At 34.0% G+C, this 20,582-nt stretch overlaps 1 protein-coding gene across 3 annotated transcripts in view; it reads left to right on the top strand.

The window, feature by feature from the left end:
* Positions 1 to 20,582, top strand: part of CNOT4 (CCR4-NOT transcription complex subunit 4) — a 116,305-nt gene that overhangs the window by 84,090 nt on the left and 11,633 nt on the right. The window contains exons 11-12 of one of the 3 annotated variants that reach the window (XM_031939117.1): positions 13,994 to 14,206; positions 14,923 to 15,554. The exons of 1 other annotated variant lie outside the window; for it this stretch is intronic. In XM_031939117.1, the coding sequence (XP_031794977.1) occupies positions 13,994 to 14,206; positions 14,923 to 15,224 (515 nt within the window). In that variant the 3' untranslated portion in view covers positions 15,225 to 15,554. Of the gene's footprint in view, positions 1 to 13,993; positions 14,207 to 14,922; positions 15,555 to 20,582 lie in introns of those variants that run through there. One more of the 3 variants, XM_031939118.1, reaches the window with a different exon arrangement.

Raw genomic sequence — 20,582 nt, 5'->3', positions numbered from 1 at the left:
TTAACCCCTTGCTCTAAAGCACATTTAGATGCTATTAATACTAAATCCTTAGCCTTAAAGTAAGCACTTACATGTTTTCTTTCTCCTCCTCCCCCCACCACATGTATACAAAATCCCTTCAGGGTTCCTTCTCCTGGACATGTTTCCTATCTTCTTTTGCCCCTGTTTTGTATAACTTTTGCCTGTCCTCAAGGTTTACTGCTATTCTTCATTCTTTTTATTAGATCATATACATGTACTTTGTAACAAAGGCCTTCTGGCAACTGTTTTTTGATGTCTTTGTATTAAAATGTTCAGTTCAACTAAAATACATATCATCTAATGTAATTCTGTTCTAATGATATTCTACAAGATATTGCAACTTCTTAGAAATGTTGCTCATCTTGATGTTTGTCTTGCAAATTACATTTATCCCAGTCCTTCTTATATGCATTCTTGATTGACTCTTGTGATTCAGGCTTAAATAACTCTTTTCTCCTTTCTCCATGACATTTTGTATTATGCATTATGAATTACAGAATCCTGATGATTTTGTGTGATTACTCCATTGTTGAGTTAGAGTTAGTTAAGGCCCACAGTAGCTACAGTCACTTGACTTCCTAGTTATTTTCCTGTTAAGATTATTTATGTATTTCTATGACTTTCTGCTATATGCTTTAAGTCTTTGTGAAATCCTGAAGTTGTATTGATAGATTGATAGACAAAATTATTCTTACGTATTGTTTAGTTCACCTCCTTCAGTTCACATGAAGCAATTCAGGTCCATATAGATTCTGACTTAACTGAGATTGCAAAGATAATTAATGGCAAAATTAAAACTGATTTCATATTTAAACTAATATTCCTCTAGTATATCATACTTTTTATAATCTTGTCACGCAGAGCAATTCTTATAAGGTATAAAACAGACAAAAAAAGCCAAAAAGTTACAGTATCTGACAACTCATCAGAGTCATAGACTTAACCAGTGGAAAGGAAATTCAGAAATCATTTAGCCTATCCTATTCATTTTTCTTGAGGGGAGAGGTGATCTACACAGGAAATCTCATTGATGTGGGCAGCTATTAAACATCATCTTAAATAGTAGCACAAGAAGTTGAGTTTTCTCCATAGATAGTGTCAGAGGTAATTAATTATCCCTGCTTTTTTTGCTTCCAGGATAGTACTCTGCTGAGTACAGATGAGGAAACTGAGGCTTAAAGAGGTTAAAATGACTTGCCTAAGTAATAAATAAAATGTATTTTAGTTACTGATGCCATTCAGGTACTAGAAATAAAGGGGACATATTGTTGGTAAGCTGTTCTCTTTCCGTTTCCTTTTATACTTTTTTTTTTAATGCACTTTATGTACATTGTTGATGCCTTACAAAACTGAATGGGCCCTACAGATATTACTATCCCTATTTTATAGATCAAGGAATTGAAACTTAGCAAGGTTCACTTGCTTGGGAATGGTCACCCAGATAGTATCAGAGGTGGGATCCAAATCCAGCTGTCACTGACTTCAAATCTAGCAGTGATATGTTTACTTCTTGAACAGTGGATGGAACTAGGGAAGGTAGTTCTCTTGATTGCTCTTGATTATACTGTTTTTCCCCAAAGAAACTAAAGCTAACCTATACCTTTTAATCAATCGTCAAGTGTTTATTAAATATCTGCTCTATGGCAGACCATATGTGCTGAGAATATGAGGACAAAAAAAAACCCTAAAGTAGATTTTGATCTTAAGAAGTCTAATTCTATTAAAGGAAACTACAAATAAATACAAAATATGTACAAATTGAATAAAAGATAATTTTAGAGTAAGGGAAACACTCTCAGTTGTATAATAAGAAAAAAATACCATGTAAGAGATGACACTTTAGCTGAGTCTTCAAGGAGTGTAAGGATTCTATGGAGGGGAAATGAGAAAGGTGCGTTGTGGACAAGGGGTCATCTTGGGCAAAGGCAGAGAAAAGTCTGGAAACCAATGTTGGAGCCAGATTATTAAGGGCTTTAAATGATATAAAGAGAAGTTCATATTTGATCCCAGAGTCAATAAGACACTAGACCTCTTTGACAGTGACATTTGTATGGATAACCTGGCAGCTATGTGATTCTCCATAGAAATTAGAGGTTTGTCTTCTGTTACAGTGGTCTAGGCTATAGGCCAGTTATTTTATCAAATGAGATAATATTTGTAAAACACTTAGCACACTAATGCAGAGTGCCTAGCATATAGTATAGGCTGTACAGGTGAGTATTTCTTTCTAGATAATATAGTAATAGCCTAAACGAAGGAGGTGGCCATGTGACTGGAGAGAAGGAGATGGATGTGAGAGGTATTAGAAAACCAGAATCAGCAAGAACTGGTTACTGATTAGGTAGGCAAGAGGGTGAAGAACTAAGACACAAGGATGATTCCATAGTTGTGAGCTTCAGTGATAGAAGGACATCCTCATCAAAGGCTCTGGGGTTGCATCAGCAAGAAGCCACAGACGCTGTAGAAATAAACCAACAGGGCTGGCTTGACAATAGTGACCAAAAGATGAGTGACTACATAATCAGAACTGAAAAAGACCTCAGAGGGCATCTAATTCAAATCCATACCAGAACCAGAATCTACTTCCACATCTACTTGATAAGTGTTTATAATGCCATTGTGTCACAGAAAAAAAAATGTTCTAAGATCACGTAAGGTGACTCCAATCAACCTAGGCAGGGCAGAAATCCTTTTAATGTGGCACCAACAGTTTATTGAATCTTATAATTAATGTAATTTAATGTTTCTTTCAACTTGATGGTTGAGAACCTAAAAGACAGAAAGACAGCAATATGATTTTAAAAGCCACTTTTGAAGTGTTAATTATAATTCAAAACCTTAAAAAGCAGAAAAGTCCTTAGATGTGATCATATGCCTCCTGAAATTTTAGAGCAAGAAGGTTTGGATCTCTGTTTCCTTATCTATTAAAAAAAAAAAAAAAACTTAGACTAAATTATTTCTGCCATTCCTTATAATTTTAACATTATGTAATACTGGGAGATTCCCCCAAATAAGAATGGGAAACCTGTAAGATCAGTAGTTGTAATGAAGTAGAATGGGGATGAGGAAGGCAGTGAAGTGAAAGAGGATAGAATTTTATACTTCAGATTTCTTTGAGCCCACTTGATGTGATTAACTGGCTTATATTACAAGACATATTGCTTTTTAAACTTAAATCATTTATAAACTTGTGTTGTTATATTAGGAACAGGGAGATAGTGAACTAGCTACACACCTGGATATCTCCAAGCTGAATCTGGTAGCACTATTAAGGAATGTTATTGAGGAAAGTCTTGCTTTTATATGAGTTGGATCCTCTGAAGTTCTTTCCATCTTAGAATTTGTGATTGACTGAATGCCTGGGAAGTTTTCTTAGCTGTATGAAATAATAGAAATCTACTGATTTTAAAAGAGGCACAATTATTATTTACTTTAAAAAGGAACATTGTAAAACTGTCAAAGTCACATCATTGCTCTAGCCTCTTGTGTTGATATTCATGGGTTAGTTTTGTTATCTGTGTACATTGAAATCATTGTGTATTTAGGCTGGATCAAATGAACATAATACTTGATAGTGTGACATTTGCTGCCATTTAATAGTTTTGAGTTTGTAAAGGTTATTGTATGAGGAGATTTATTTCCTCCTTGGCCAAATGCTTAAAAGTTTGGTAAAACGGTTGTCAAACAAAGACAATTCCTTGGCTAAGAAAGGTTATCCATAAATACGATTAAATGAATCTCAGATTATAGTATGTAGTTCTCTTTTTGTTTAAAAAAAAAATAGGACTGCCTTTTAACTAATATATGACACCTCATATCCAAATACATCATTGTTCATTAGTGTCAGGACAAATCCATAAAATACCTTTGTCATTTCTTACTTTGTTTAGTAGCCTGACCATTGGTTCATCCCATCCCGTAAGTTTTCAGCCCTGTGGTCAAGGGTTTATTATATCTTATAGAGTCCAAAATATCAGTTAAACATCTTTGCTGTATGACCCTGCTATTATATCTGCATGCTATTGACTTTCTGTAGCATTCATTTATCAGATATTCTTTCCACCACATCTTCATGGAATAGAGATTATAGCTTCCATTGATATTTGAGACTGTGGTCATACAGTGTTTTAAAAAAGTTTTTATAAATCGTTGTGAATATTTTCAAGCTCATTTTCTTGCCAGGTATATCAGGCCTTTAATAGCTGAGAATAAAACTTGGTTTTATGATTGAGGTGCATAGCAATCATCCTTCCAAAATGATAACTATTGTAAATGGCAGAGTTATGCATAAGCTACTTAATAGATGTATCAAATAGATTTGATACAATTCAAAAGAAAAAGACCTTATTGAATTAGTAGCGGAAACGCAAGCATCTGAATTCATAGGATTTTTAGATTTGGAGTTGGAAGAGTGCTTTGGGGTCATTTATTGTAACCTTCTTACTTTATACCCCAGAGATGTTAAGCAACTGTGTCCAAATATCATATGGGAAGTGAATAGCAGAGGTTACATTTTTGCCCAAGTTAAATCAGTTCCTCTGGAGTTTGTAATCCAGAATTTTAAAAGTAGTGATTGATTCCTCTAGTGTATTTAAACTTTATTCCTTGAACATTTTATTGTGCTTAATATGTAAAATTATTACATTGCATATTACATATACATATTACATATAATATTACATATTATTAATATAAGTGTTGTGGATTCAGTTATATTCAGTGTTGTGGATTCACTGATAAATATAATTCTAAATTGAAAAGGAATTTGCAAGTTGAAAAAACAAAAAATGTTTTCCCCAAAATATAAATATTGAGGAATGTGAAAGAACAGTTTGCATATCTCACTATTTTCTTATATATGTTAGTATAGCAAAGTCTGATTTTTTTTTTTTTTGAGCATTTGCTGTTTAGCTAAAGTAGGCAAAATTTTTAAGTGAATATGCTTCCTTACTTGATCTGTAAGTTCTTATTGTGTTAAATATGATCTTGTTGATGAAGAAGTGAGTCAGAACGTATAACTTGTTTTGTTAAAATAAAAACTCAACTTCTTGTTTTTTGGTGATGAATTGTTTTTCTACTAATACATTTTGCTAAAAATATACTCCAGATATCTATGATTGATCCATTGGATTGAAAATTGTTTGCCTCCCAAAGATTTTTGTAGACATCAGATTGTTAATTTTGATTTTCTCAGGTTTTAAAATTAATTTCAAAGGTATCAGATTAAATCATTGTTTTAATGTTCAGTGTATACTTTATAAAAATGAAATGTCTGTTTTTAAATTGTTGTAAATGAATACTGAGATTATATTTTGTGTAATTTTTGTTGAAAAAAAATTCATCTTAGTCTTCTATTTCTTGACTGATAATTTAATCCTAAATCTGCTCCATATTGACTGTGATCAATCTTGTAGATGTAGTAAGTCCTTAGAAGCGCATATATAGAATATCTAGAATATATATATATAGAATAACTTCTAGAGCTTCCCTTCCTTCCTCTCTCCCTCTTTCCTTCCTTCCCTCTTTTCTTCTCTCCTTCCCTTTGTCCTTCCCTCCTTCCGTCCCTTCCTTCCATTGGACAATTCAATTGGGGTCAAGTGACTTGTCCAGGGTCACACAGCTAGGGCAGTGTTAAGTATCTGAGGCCAGATTTGAACTCAGATGCTCCTGGTTTCAGGAGTGGTGCTGTATTCACTGTACCACCTAGTTGCTGCTCCCAAAAGTTTTTCTAGAATTTTATGCAAATGATTCTTTAAAGTATATATGCAGAAAACTGTGCTGCAGAAACAGCAAAGTGCTATGGTTCAAAAAGCTATGTTAATAGATGTCCCCATTGAGGCTGTTTTCCATTAGCAGTATGGAATCAAAAGCTTTTTTAGTAGTTGAGAAACATGCTTCTAAGGTTTGGCCTGTCAAAGAAGAGTCATAAAGGACAGTTAGTCTCCCAGACTCCTAGAGTAACTACATGAACTTAAGCTCCAATCAAAGTGGAAAGTTTGTATTATAAAGTAATAAGAATATCTAATTATTTTGTTGTCTACTAAGCCCTTCCCTAATCATTCTCAAGGTATTCCTGAAAATATCTAGAAAGTAGTTGAAAGGTAGTAAACAGAGTATAGACTTGGGCAAATCATTTAATCTTTTTTGGCTTCAGTTTCCTCATCTGTAAAATGAAAGGGATTAGAATAGATGCCCAAGATCCCTTCTTACTCCGTTGTTCTTATGAACCAAAGTTATAGCATTGAAAACTGGCTCCTCTAAGAGAACAAAGTATATTTCATTTTTTTTTTTTTATTTAATAGCCTTTTATTTACAGGATATATACATGGGTAACTTTACAGTATTAACAATTGCCAAACCTCTTGTTCCAATTTTTCACCTCTTACCCCCCCCCACCCCCTCCCCTAAAATGGCAGGATGACCAGTAGATGTTAAATATATTAAAATATAACTTAGATACACAATAAGTATACATGACCAAAACATTATTTTGCTGTACAAAAAGAATCAGACTCTGAATTATTGTACAATTAGCTTGTGAAGGAAATCAAAAATGCAGGTGTGCATAAATATAGGGATTGGGAATTCAATGTAATGGTTTTTAGTCATCTCCCAGAGTTCTTTTTCTGGGTATAGCTAGTTCAGTTCATTACTGCTCCATTAGAAATGATTTGGTTGATCTCGTTGCTGAGGATGGCCTGATCCATCAGAACTGGTCATCATCTAGTATTGTTGTTGAAGTATATAATGATCTCCTGGTCCTGCTCATTTCACTCAGCATCAGTTCGTGTAAGTCTCTCCAGGCCTTTCTGAAATCATCCTGTTGGTCATTTCTTACAGAACAGTAATATTCCATAATTTTCATATACCACAATTTATTCAGCCATTCTCCAACTGATGGACATCCATTCAGTTTCCAGTTTCTAGCCACTACAAAAAGGGCTGCCACAAACATTCGTGCACATACAGGTCCCTTTCCCTTCTTTATAATCTCTTTGGGATATAATCCCAGTAGTAACACTGCTGGATCAAAGGGTATGCACAGTTTGATAACTTTTTGAGCATAGTTCCAAACTACTCTCCAAAATGGTTGGATTCGTTCACAACTCCACCAACAATCCCAGTTTTCCCACATCCCCTCCAACAATCATCATTATTTTTTCCTGTCATCTTAGCCAATCTGACAGGTGTGTAGTGGTATCTTAGAGTTGTCTTAATTTTCATTTCTCTGATTAATAATGACTTGGAGCATCTTTTCATATGACTAGAAATAGTTTCAATTTCTTCATCTGAGAATTGTCTGTTCATATCCTTTGACCATTTTTCAATTGGAGAATGGCTTGATTTTTTATAAATTAGAGTTAATTCTCTATATATTTTGGAAATGAGGCCTTTATCAGAACCTTTGACTGTAAAAATATTTTCCCAGTTTATTGTTTCCCTTCTAATCTTGTCTGCATTAGTTTTGTTTGTACAAAAACTTTTCAGTTTGGTATAATCGAAATTTTCTATTTTGTGATCAGTAATGATCTCTAGTTGAGAACAAAGTATATTTCAAAGGAAACCTTGAAAGAATGTTTTGGGCAAGAGATTTGCTGAATTGATTAAAATGGATTAAAATTGAATTTCAAGTTAAGAGAAAGGAAAAAGGCCATATAAAACTATAAAAACTGAGACTCTTAAAGCAGTAATGTCAGAATCAAAAAGAAATAGAGGGCTTTATTCTATATATAAGGATCCCCTTGGGCCCCATAGTGACTTAACTTGGAAATGCAGTATCCTGTAAAGAAATAAATAAAACATAGTATGAATTATATTTTATTGTATTTTTATGCATTTTATTAAATATTTCTTAATTGCATTTTAGTCTGGTTCAGCTTACACTCCAGAATGTTGTGGGTCAAATGACACCATAGGACTCATGTTTAACACCTCAGCTCTAAAGAACAAAATACACACACACACACACACACACACACGTATCATACAAGGACAGAGCAGAGTGACAAATGGCATTCTCAGATGAAAACAGTATGGCAGCTTGTTGGTAAGGGGAAATGCCTTTGGATGAAGCTATCTGTGATAGGTAACAGAAAATAACAAGGTATGCAGCAGTACAAGAAGATAAATTACAGTCTTTCTCCTCCACTATTAATAGAAGCTGGTTGTTTTTTCACTTAGTCTATCAAAATCCCACAATTTTAAATCGTTTAGCTTTACACTTAAGTAAAGAGACTGTTTTTGTTGGACCTGATTCCTTAAGCCATATTTGTTGTATAATATGGATATCTAGTAGTGTTTAGCTTCATTCCTAGAAAGAGTTTGTAAACTAAATTTATGTGTGTGTGTGTGTGTATGTGAATATGTATCTGTATATGTAAGAATTCTGTGTTATTTTGTAAAAAGCCATTCTATCCCCTTCCCATTAGATCTCTTTTGTTTATCAGATTTTCCTGAATCTGATTATTTTAAGCCTATAGATATGATGGATTTCTTATATTCTTCCTATCATGAAGTCCTGTGAAAAGATTGCTTTTGGATTTTTGGTTTTGGTTTAAAAAAAAAAAAAAAAAAAAAAAAAAGGACCAGTGTTATTCATTTATCTAGGCATCATATGACTATTAAAGGCCACCTTGATGTGGCCTCAGGTAACTTTTCCAGCCTCTGTAATACATTTTCCCCTTCATAAATCCTGTGCTTCAGCTGAATAGCTTTTCCAAGCACACATTTTTATTTCTCCTCTTTTATACATTTATTCACTGTCCTTATACTTTAAAATACCTTTCTTCTTCCAATCCATCTGTCCAGTATTTATCTTTGAGTAAAATGAAAGCTTAGTTACCATCTTGATGAAATTTTTTCCTGCTTCTATCTAACAAGATAATTTCCCTCCCTTGAACTAATTAATGGCACTCTGAACTTCTTGCCTTTTTACCTTTTACCTTATGGAGACATGTCTGCTTCCATCCTGGAGGGAGTCAGAGCTTATCCCTTTGATTGTTCTTTATTGTTTGTGTTTGTTTTTTACAGACCTCTTCCACAATATCTAGAAAACTTCAGCTTTATACATTCTGGGAACTAAAATTTTTTTTTTTTTTTAATAATGCTGTGAAGGAATTTTTTATTTGTGAGGTTGCAAGGAGACAGACTTCTTAAAATTCAGATACTGATGGAAATGACTTAAAAAATAAGAGTGGTTTTAAAAATGGCTTTCCTAAGTAGTAGAGTCTCCATGTGAGTTATAGTGGCAAAAAAGAAATTATGTGAACTTTATAGAGAAATTAAATCAACATTTAGATTTACTGACTGAGACTTTCTGAGATTGGTCTTTTTAAGTTGGTTAGATCAGGAATATTTCTATGAGTGGGACTCCTTGGTCTGTGAGGAAGAGGAAAAAATTTTGGACATAAAGCAAAAGAGTGGATATAGAGGCCAGCAAAGAAGAACTGAATACCTAAGAATTTAGACTAAAGGTGCAAATTAGGAAACCTGAAATAAAAGTCCCTGAAGATCCCGATTAATGAGTTAATCTGCATCTCAGTAACATAGGTATCAAGAATGACTGGGAATGGCTGAAACAAGACTGAAAATAACATCCCAAGGAAAGCAAAACAAGCCTTCAAAATGGAGGTTTTTCATGATTCTCTGGGTTGGAGTACTAGAAAGCTTTTAGAAGCAAAAAGTGTGTGTGTGTGTGTGTGTGTGTATAAAGGTTATTATATAACCTTTAGGTGAAGATTTTATGTAACCAAGTATATAAGTTGCATTAACAACAGTGATAACTCTTTTTTTTTTTTTTTTTTTTTAATTTTAATAGCTTTTTATTTACAAGTTATCTGCATGGGTAATTTTACAGCATTGACAACTGCCAAACCTTTTGTTCCAATTTCAGGGACAACTCCTTGATAGGAATTGTAGGTTTGTTATGTTCTCATTGAAATGTTTCTACTACATCATCACTTATATATGTCAATCTGATTAATAAAGAGCCAGGCACCCTTCATTCTGCTGACTGTACCTTATATTTGCTAAATGATCGTGTCCAAGCCATTTGGCATTTTCTTGTTTTATGCTTTTCTCCAAATGGAGAACAGTATCTCATGGGCCAGTTAAAAATTAATACCTCCAACATAATTTGTGATTTTATATGTAATTTCTAACAGTTTTACTAGCTACTTTACTGTCATTATTCTGGTGTTACCTTGATGTATTAAGATGTTTTCAGTATGTGAATGAAATCATTTGAGTCTGTGAGTATTTGCAGGCAATCCCACTTTAAAGACATTGGCTTCCAACAATCCATGGGAATAGTCACTTTCCCTCCCGCCCCCCCCAATTTTAAAAATGACTAGGGCCCATACAGATATATGTTACTTTTGGAAAATCACTTAATATCTCTGGGCCTTTCCTTGTTTTACAAATGAGAAGTATGACCTAGATAACTTCTTAAGTTCTTTGTAGCTTTAGATTTAAAATACTGTGGTCCTTTGACAGATCCTTTACTACATTGCTAGAATTTCACATCAGGTTCCTAGACTCTAAATCCGTAACTCTTAACACGATACCATGTTACCACTCAAACAGGTCTTTATATTATGTTGAAATGTTATTTAAACTTTGTTTTTTAAAAAAATGTTTTAACTTTTGTGTCTCATTTTCTTAACTAGATTGTAAGCTCTATAAGGGCAGAAACCTTGTATCACATGTCTTTGTATTCTTACTCTCATAACTCCAAGCACTTTGTTTAAATAGGGACATTTATATGGTAGTTACTCATTAAATATTGTCTTGATTCATTTTGTTCAGTCTTAACATGCCACTTTCCAGACTCCATACTAGAATCATTTAATTGTTTGCATGATACCTAAGAATTTAAAAAAAAAAATAGAACTCATGAATAGATAAATGGTATTAGAAAATATTTTATTTCAGCATCCATGCTATTAGAAATTCTGAGGTGTTAAGCTGAAAATTTAAGTTAGCTGAACTTTTTTCTATCTTATGCCTTGTTACTTTTAATAAGGAAAGTTCCAAATGCTTTACACGTTTTATTTATCCTCACAACATTCCTGATTATAGATAGAAAAGGAGCACAAAATAACACTTTATTATATATATATATATGTGTGTGTGTGTGTGTGTGTATACATATGTGTATATAATATATATTATAACACAAAATAACAAAATAATTGAAGAAATCCAATCAATTACTCTCTGAGAGAGAAAAATTTGATTTTCATGTACCTATATGAAGATCTGAGAAATCCAAGTGAATAAACTTTCCTTCTTTGGCATTAGGGAAAGTGTCTTAACTCTTGGGCTATTAGCAATTTACTATAAATATTTACTATAACTACTTTAAAAGTGCATTCTGAACTATTATATAACTTTATTTTTATGACAATCCATTAGGAGAAAAATAGAGCTCATATCTCTTCAGCATTTTAGTGGATCTATGGAGGACACTTCCTCTACCAGTATAGAGAACTTCTTACATGTGATTCTTTTCTTATCTTCCTGTAAGTCTTTCAAAGAGGACCAGCCAACATGATGGAAACCTTCCAAGAATCTTTTGATAGTAATAAAGTACCCAGGCCATGTCTTTTATACATTGTTCTTTCTAGATGAGTAATTCATTTCATTTTTCAGTTTTACTATTTGTGGATGATATATCCTTGCACATAAATTAGTAATAAGATGTTTAAGAATTTCTGTGTGCTCATCATTGAACTTAATCCAGTTACTCCCAAGGGTGTGTGTGTGCGTTACCTATCTATACCTCTTCCTGTTGGTTATCTATGTCTTCCTATGAAACTTTTGCGAGGAGTCTGATCCTGGAAAATTCTGGAAGTTCTGGAAATTCTGAGAGACTTTTTTCTGATTCTTTGACATTTGTATGCAGATGGAACATATGGACTGTCTGTCTTTCATTATGATCTTGAACAGGCCCCCTTTTTTCATCATATTTCTTTATTATCCTTTATTTCACTTCTTTGCATGATTCTTTCCTGATATTACCATTTGGGTGCCTGTAACTGTCTTTTTGTGAACTCATTCGTCAACTCATCAACCCTTCCTTAGTAAACTCCCAGAGCATTTCCTTGTATGATATAGCTTTTTATAACTTTTCTAAAAAGTCTTCATTGCTAGATAATTTCATTTGTCTTATTTGAAAAAAAAAATCTTAATTTAGTTTTTACTAAGTAAAACTTGCTTTAAAGGGAAGATGTTACAATTATAATCCTGCTCAATGCCATGACCACCAGCATAATTTGTAATTAAGTCTGTATTAGGATTATGCTGGTGGTGAAATCCTTTTCTGATAAGTTTCAAGCTCATTTTGTTCTTTTGCTCAAATACTCCCTGTGGTACCTAGCTAGTCCCCAGGCTTCTTACATGCTCTGTGTCTCCAGCTGGTTATCTCAATTCCTCAGGTTTTTTTTATTCTTCTGTTTCTTGCCTCCTTGCAAACTTGGGCCTCACAAGCTGTTGGGGTTTTATATTCTATAGTATTTTGACCCATTAAAAATCAATTTGCCGTCCACAAAATGCAAATATAATACATGGATAGTACTGTAAATGGATTAGTATGTTTTTAGATTAATTACAAATAGTTGTACATAAGTGATACGTATAAAACAAAATAAGTTTTAGGAAACCCAAGGTTTTTTAAAATAAATACTTAAAATCATATAAAATTATCAATAGTGATTCATAATCAGTTTTAGAGATCCAGAGATTATTTAAAACCTATAATCATTGTATCTGTGTCTGCTTTCAAAAGTAGAGTGGTCTTATCCTTTGTATTTTATCCCATTTATAATTATTGTTCAAAAGACACACAATTGGACTGTGGATACTGTAACTCTTATCAACTAATTTGACTTATGTGGATTTGAAAAACTAATAATTCATTCTTTTTTAGGAAATACTGGTTCATTTTTTAGGTTCTGTAGTGAAAGGTTTCAGAACCTTGATAGTAAATTATCATATATTTGATGGTAAATTAAAACATGTCCAGAAGACACTGGCATTCTGAGCAGATAATAGCACTACTTTGTGTGATTGGTAAACCCATTTGAAAATAGTAGTCAGTTTTCTGTTTGATATTATTCTAAAAGGTCTCTTTGCCCTGATTCCCTTCACTCTTGAAATTAAAGAAAACGCCTCTCTTCTCCAGTAGAATGTAAGCTCTTTGAGAGCAGGAGATTTGCAGTTTGGGTTGTTTTTTGTTTTGTTTTGTTTTTTGTTTGTTTGTTTTTCTGTTTTCCTGTTTTTTGTTTTGTTTTTTCAGTTTTTGGTTTTGTTTTTTCAGTTTTTGGTATTTGCATCCCCAGTGCTTACCACAGTACTTGGCACAGATTGAAGGCATTACAGATGTTTGTTGAATTGAATTTTTTCAAATTCAATAGCCCATTGCTACTTTCTCCCTCTGAAATGCATCTCCAGTTTTACAATTAGAAGAATTTGTGATTGCTTTCTTTTCTATTAATGTGTTTTTTTGTTTTGTTTTGTTTTGTTCTTAGATCATGCTTAGCTTTTCATTTTAATGAGCTCAGAAATAAGCCTATATGTTCAGCTTTGTACTCTTTTGTCCTTTGTTAGAAAAGAACAGCTCAGCAGCCTGAACACCTCACAGACTGAACCTTCATCTTGTTGTTACAAAATTGTGTTCTAAAATACTGATGACAAAAGGATAAAATTTTGGAGAAGCTACACAAGGGAATTCAATTTCCTGCCCTTTAAAGGGTTATTTTCCCCCTTTCATTTCAATGACTCTGAGCTCCTAATTGCTTAAAATCCCAACCTATTTTATCCTGTGAGAAGGCAACCCATAGTAAGTGCTTAATACCAAAAAATATAAAAATAAAAATAAAAATCCCTGCCCACCAAAGAAGGACATATGTTTCTAACTTCAGCTTTTTATTTTTTTTTTTTATCTTTCATTTTTTGTTGGTAAATCTCCCAGACAACAACAGTTCTGTAGAGAGTTTAAATATGAAGGAATGGCAGGACGGGCTAAGGGCACTTCTACCCAACATTAACATCAACTTTGGTGGACTGCCCAATGCTTCTTCCCCCTCCAACGCCAACCACAGTGCACCAACGTCCAACACTGCCCCCACGGACAGCCTGAATTGGGACAGCCCTGGCAGCTGGATGGACCCCGCCATCATCACAGGTAACTCTCTTGCTCCTTCAGCTCCACTGACTACCATCATGTTGGTATTTAGCACAAGTTAAATCAACAGCTGAAAGCTTGAGTCATTATGCAGTAGTTTCTTCAAAATAGTCTTCATTTCACAAAGCTGTAAGCGCCGGGCGGCCTCGTGGAATATCTAGGTGTGTGCGTACTTGATTTATTAGGCTTTCTCTGTGTACCTAATAATTTTCATAAAGCAAAGTGCCTAATGCACTTCTATAGGTCCAAGTAGGTATTACTTCTGACATGTGTGTAAAATCAAGGTCCTAAGGCACCAAATGGGTTGACTTGTATATTTTAAAAGGGACATACTCCACTTGTTTATAAAGCTCTCTTTTATAAGGCTATTCTATTTACTTATCTATCCCTATTAGAGAGGGGAAAGTGCTATTAAGAAATGTCTCCATAGAATTACTGGAAATCAGTTTTGTACTTGTGTCTTTACTGAAGATAAGGGACTAGGCCCCTGTATTTGGAGGGGAAGGCATGGGCTTTTTAAGATGTGGGTATCCTCAAAAAAGCTTTGGTCATGGGTGAAGGGGAGGCAAAAGATCTTAAGATTGTTTGGGGAAGGAAAGTATGTTTTAATATGGGTATATATATTTGTACAAACTAATCATGTTTTCTGTTTGTTGAATTAACTTCATGTTTCTGTATAAATTCAACAAATTTTCCCCTTTTTCTTTTCTTGTCAGGTATCCCAGCATCAACAGGAAATAATTTAGACTCTCTTCAAGATGACAATCCTCCACACTGGCTAAAATCCCTTCAGGCCCTCACAGAGATGGACGGCCCCAGTGCTGCTCCGTCACAAACCCATCACAGTAACCCCTTCAGCACACAGATCCCTCTGCACAGAGCCAGCTGGAATCCTTATTCTCCCCCTTCAAATCCCACCAGTTTCCATTCCCCACCCCCAGGCTTTCAGACCGCCTTCAGACCACCCAGCAAAACCCCGACAGATTTACTACAGAGTTCTGCACTGGACCGCCATTAGAGAAGGAGAAAAAAACCATTAGAAATGCAGGAATTGCCCCGCCCTGTCTCCTCCCTCTCAACTTACCCACAGTACCCTTCTCATAACTTTCTTTCTGAAGAATCCAGTTCCTGATCAACTCTTTTTTCCCTTTCTTCCCACCCCCAGATGCAATGCGATCACAGGGTCATTACCTTTTTTTTTTTTTTTTTTTTTTTTTTCTTTTAAACCAGAAGAGTTTTTGCTGATCCAGTGTTCAACCAACACTGTTGATTATTTCCTAAAATGCCTTTTAAGGAGGAGAAAGAGAGAAAGTCAGAGAGAGCGAGTGTGTGTGTGTGTGTGTGTGTGTGTGTGTATGTGTGTTTGTGTGTGTGTGTGTGTGTGTGTGTGTGTGTGAGAGAGAGAGAGAGAGAGAGAGAGTGATTTTGAATGAAATTAAAGGGCAGTCTTGATGCTTAGAAAATTACTGTTTGTCTTTTGCACATAATAATGACATTTTCTGCGTAGCAGAAAATGACGATTAATCTGTAGAAGGTCATTTAAATGAGTAAATGCAGAATCAAACTGCAGTTTCAAAACCAAATTAATTTAAATGAGATTGCTGAATATATGGGGGGGGAGCAGTGGTCTAGGTATCCATCTTATATTCAGCATATCACTATGCAGGGAAAATGCTTTTATTTTATTTTAATCTTTTTTTTTTTTCTTTTGGTAAGTTGTCAGGGGGGACTTGATTGTATCTTGAAGCAAGAGAGTTGACATGGAAGTTGACGGAAAGACAAATTGATCTGTAGAAGTAACTGGCCTGTTGCTAAAGAATTCATAAAGAAGGGGGAAATGAGATTTAAACAATTTTGGCTTTAGATTTAAAGTTTAAAAAGTTGGTTTTTTTTTTTTAAGTATTCGATTTAATACCTAACATATAAACAATATAATTATAAGCAGCCGAAATACAAATGATATTTTTGTAGTCTTTCTGTCTCCTCTATCAGTCTCTCTCTCTTTCTCTCTCTCTCTCTCTCTCTCTCTCTCTCTCTCTCTCACTCTCTCTCTCTTTTTTTTTTTTTTTTTTTTTTAAGTTAAATTCACCTGACTAGGGCACTCTGGGATAGCACTGCATTGGGGCCATATGATCACCATCAGGAGCGAAACCTTTGACCTCCTCTGCCTGCAGCTTTTACTTAACCCTGTAGTTTCTGGACATTTGTGCAGTATTGAAAAGACAGGAAAAAAAGGAAACATAAACATGGTTATAACCTGACGCTAAAACTAAAAACAAGGAAATGTACCTCTTTCTTCAGAATTAAAACTAAAATCTTAAATAAAACACAAAACTTGATGACCTTTGGTTTTTTTTTTCCCATTTTTGTTTATATTTAATGTATGGGTTTTAAACAATTGTGATGATCAGTCAGTGTTGGTTTATATTTCTATTTGTTAGAATGGGAATTAAATCTTCAGCATGTAAAGGAATTATGAGATCAAGAAATAAAAGAAGACCATTTGGGCCGGGGCTCAGTTCTTGCTATCCCCTTTCCTCTTGGAAATCAACATATCTGACCATCAAGATCTTCAGCAACTTAAGCAGAAATCGTCTATCCTTATTACTGAGGTCTTGTAAAGAACCCTCAAATTACAAATATTTCTTAACCCACAGTGTTTGGTGGGACAAATAATGTCATACCATTGAACAAAATGATATTAGACAGAGCTCAGATTTTCCTGATACCAGGAAGGAATCTGCCTGCTTTCTGTCTAGCTGTGAATTAGCTCAAGAAATTCAGATCTCTCACTGTTGCACTTTCAGCCTTTGTGCCCCATTAAAAAGAATATTTACAGCTTGGATATCAGATGCACAGATCTTCAAAATCATAGCTCCATCCTGTAATACATTAGAGGATGGAATTGACCACTTCTTGGTTTTCTTTCATATTTGTACTGTACTTATAAAAATGTTTAATCTTGCCCTAAGACATGGAGTTTGACTGTGGAAACTATTGATCCAGATTAAAACTTTGTCATCATAGATTTGCATTGGTTCAGGGAAAAAAGTGATACGGTTGTGAACTTGTTTACTTTGTTTTTAAACCAACACAAAACTATATTGGAATTAGATACTTGTAAAATGTATTAATGCTGTTAAGGGGTCAATTGGGCCTTGGGTAAATCAGTGAAATTGTTGCCTCTTTCTGTAAAATGAGTTAGCCCTACCTCTCTGTGATGTTATTGAGATTTAAGAAAGTAACACTTGAAAAGACAGAACTGCTAAATGTGCTGCCACATGTTTTCTGGGCTTCCAGAAAACAGGCTTTCAGGACCAATGTTTGTTTTGACACTGAAAACTATGATGCATTTAAGATGAACAAGCTTTCAGAAATCCAATTCAGGGCATCCTATGTGGTATGATACTAGTCATAGCTCTCCTAATTCAGATGAAGTACCTTTGGTTATCCAAGTGAGAGCTGAATTCCTTGGTACGTACACTTAATATTGAATCACTGAAGCCATTTGTTTGTCTCCCCATATGTTTTTACCCAGTTCCAGTGGCAATAAGTAAAGAATGTTTTTTTTTACCCACATGAGGCAGTTAAGAGAAATTTTCTTCAAAGGGATAACTCTTTGCAAAGTTTTGTCAATACTTCTTAAGAAAATGGGTGTGATTCAAAGTAGCTCCTGTATGTATCTATGATTTAATCATTCATCCACTGATGTAGATGGCCAATATAACTTTGTAGGAGGTTGCCTGGGGGAGAGAAGTAATTTGCCCCCATCATGCAGCTTGTTTGTGGCAGAGGCATGTGGAGGACTGAAATCCAGGTTATCTCTACATCACGACTTCTTCTAGAAGCGACTCTTTGAGATTATTATTTCTGGCAATCAATAGTGATCTACATCATTTGGAATTTTGTTTTTAAGAACTACAAGGAAAATCATTGTCCTAAATATCCAGGACATTGCTAATGATAACTAGGCCTTGACCTTTTTTGGATTTAGGTCCAGAAGTGAATATCTTCACAAGAATCTGTATTGGTAAATGGTTTATTAGCAAGCATATGTTTGTACTCTTTTAACCCTTTCTACCTCCTATAGCTTCCTTTACCAATAATCTATAAAGGGAAGCAGGTGCATGATGAATAGAAATTTTTGTGGGCTAAATAATTTTAAAAACTATTTCCAAGACTTAGCTAATAGATGCTCAAATTATAGACATTTTAAAAGAAACAACTAGCCACTTATTAATTTTGTTCAAATAAAAATCGATACCATGTTTTTAAAAATTCTTTGTATATCTGGTCCTATAGTGTGTCTTTTCTATCTTGAATTTTTCTGTATCACTAACATCTGCTTTTAATTATTCTTCACAATACAAGGTAGATGAAAGAATTGATTGGGAATGATTGAATAGTAGTTTTATTCATTGATATTTCAACTCCATTGGTTCTCCATAAGATATTTATTATTTGTTCTGCCTGTCTGCTCCCCCCCACCCTTTTTTTTTTTTTTTTTTTTTTGAAATGCACTACCTGCTTTCTGGTTTCTTTTCATACAGTCATCTTAAGGTAAGTGGGAAACATAAAACTTATTTCTTAAGCATTTCTAACTAAAAAGTGATGGAGACTAAGAATAAGATGGTTTCTTTTCTTTTTTTCTTTTTCTTTTTTTTTTTTTTTAACCCCAAGCCATTCCATGAACTAAAGGGAGATTGGGGAATACAATTTCTGACAATCCTTAACTGTAGTCTACTGAGTAGGTTTTCACATTGATGTAGATGTCCCAAAAAAGCTTGGGCTTTTTTTGTTTGCTTGCTTGTTTGTTTTCCTAATTTCTTTTTCTTTCACATGACCACATTAAGGCTTAACTGTGTAAGAAGGGTTAATTGTGAAATGGAACTTTTAAGTGATAGAATAGGCAGATTAATTTTGTGTTTCTTTGCTGCTTTTATTCCAAAGAATTATCAGCTTCATTTTGGTTTGTATAATACCAAATGCTATCTGAAAACAATATGTACTTGTTAATGTTTTTTGGATTTTCTTAGCTAATATTCACATTATTTTCAGCAGATTGTAGTGGGATTGTAGAATGCCAAGGGAAATAGATTTGGTTTTTGCCTGCAAATCAATTTAGTTAATAGTTTGTATTTATAAAGACTCTTGAAGGTTTGCAAAGCATTATGCATGTATTATTGAATGATCCAGAGGAAGACAGAATATGTGAGAAGTACCTAACACAAAAGAGAAAGCATAGTTGTAACTAAGCACATTAAAGGATTTTTCAAGATTTCCCCCCTGCATGTGAAAAATGCCTATTCCAAACTTTAACATTATTTCTTTGGTCAGTGCATATAAATGATGGGGTTGGAGGAAAAAGCTGTTAGAGAAATGAGAAAGATCATATGCCTTTGTAATATCACAAAGCAAAGTTGTGTTTTTGCACTTATCTACCTTTCAGCTGTATTTGTTGCCTCTAAAGATTGATTTTGATGTATACGCTGAATTTATGATTGACAGCATTTAATTTTTTTTCTTTTCTTTTTCTTTTATTGTGAATTAAGCTACAAATCAACATTTTTAATATAAAAGGAACCAAACAATTGCTTAGAAAAGTATCTTAGGAAACTATAAATTAAGTATAGTTTTTTAAGTGAATGTTAAATTTAACATAACAAACTTGCCCCATTTTTGTCCCCCTTCTGAACTTTGATATATTTTAAAAATGTTGGCTTGACTCTCTTTTAAATATCGCCATCATTATTACTACCAATCTATACTCTCCCTCTCTTTCCAACAGAAGTCCTTCTTCCCATAATATCTTCATTCTCCTACTCTGATAAAAGCAAAATACTGCTGAAAGTTTTGGTCATTTTAGTGCTTAAGAATGATACACCTTGATTTTTAGGTCACTTAAGGTAGCTCTTAAATGTTCGATCCAATAATATAGAAGTACTGCCTTGCCTTTAAAAGGAATAGATAATTTGTATAATTAGTAATGTTTACTCATCATCCTTAAAGGCAAACCAAGCATTCAGTTAATGACTAACGCTTTATTTAGTCCTAATTTTGAAAAGCAGTGAGAACATCTGTAGAAAATGTTCGAGTAGCATACAAATGTATTAAACCTTGTTGCTGTCATGAAAACTGGATCCCATATTCAGTTTCCTTGCAACATCTGCCCAGGCCAATGACTAGAACTGTTGTTAGCTGCCTACGAAAATCAGTGTCCTGGTCTGCAGAGGATTTGCTACGTTGATTATATCCAGAAGAAATCGGGTTCAGGAAGTTTTGTAAAGAAGAGGAAGTTTGAGCAGCTTTGGCTATTTAAATTAAGAGAGGAAATGTAAAGGTGCTGACATGAAGAAGGCAAGTAGGGTAGAAGACC

This window comes from Sarcophilus harrisii, chromosome 5 (assembly GCF_902635505.1).
Source record: "Sarcophilus harrisii chromosome 5, mSarHar1.11, whole genome shotgun sequence".
Taxonomy (NCBI): Eukaryota; Metazoa; Chordata; class Mammalia; order Dasyuromorphia; family Dasyuridae; genus Sarcophilus; species Sarcophilus harrisii.
Note: the sequence above shows the minus strand (reverse complement) of the source record. Positions and strands in the feature narration are given on the sequence as shown.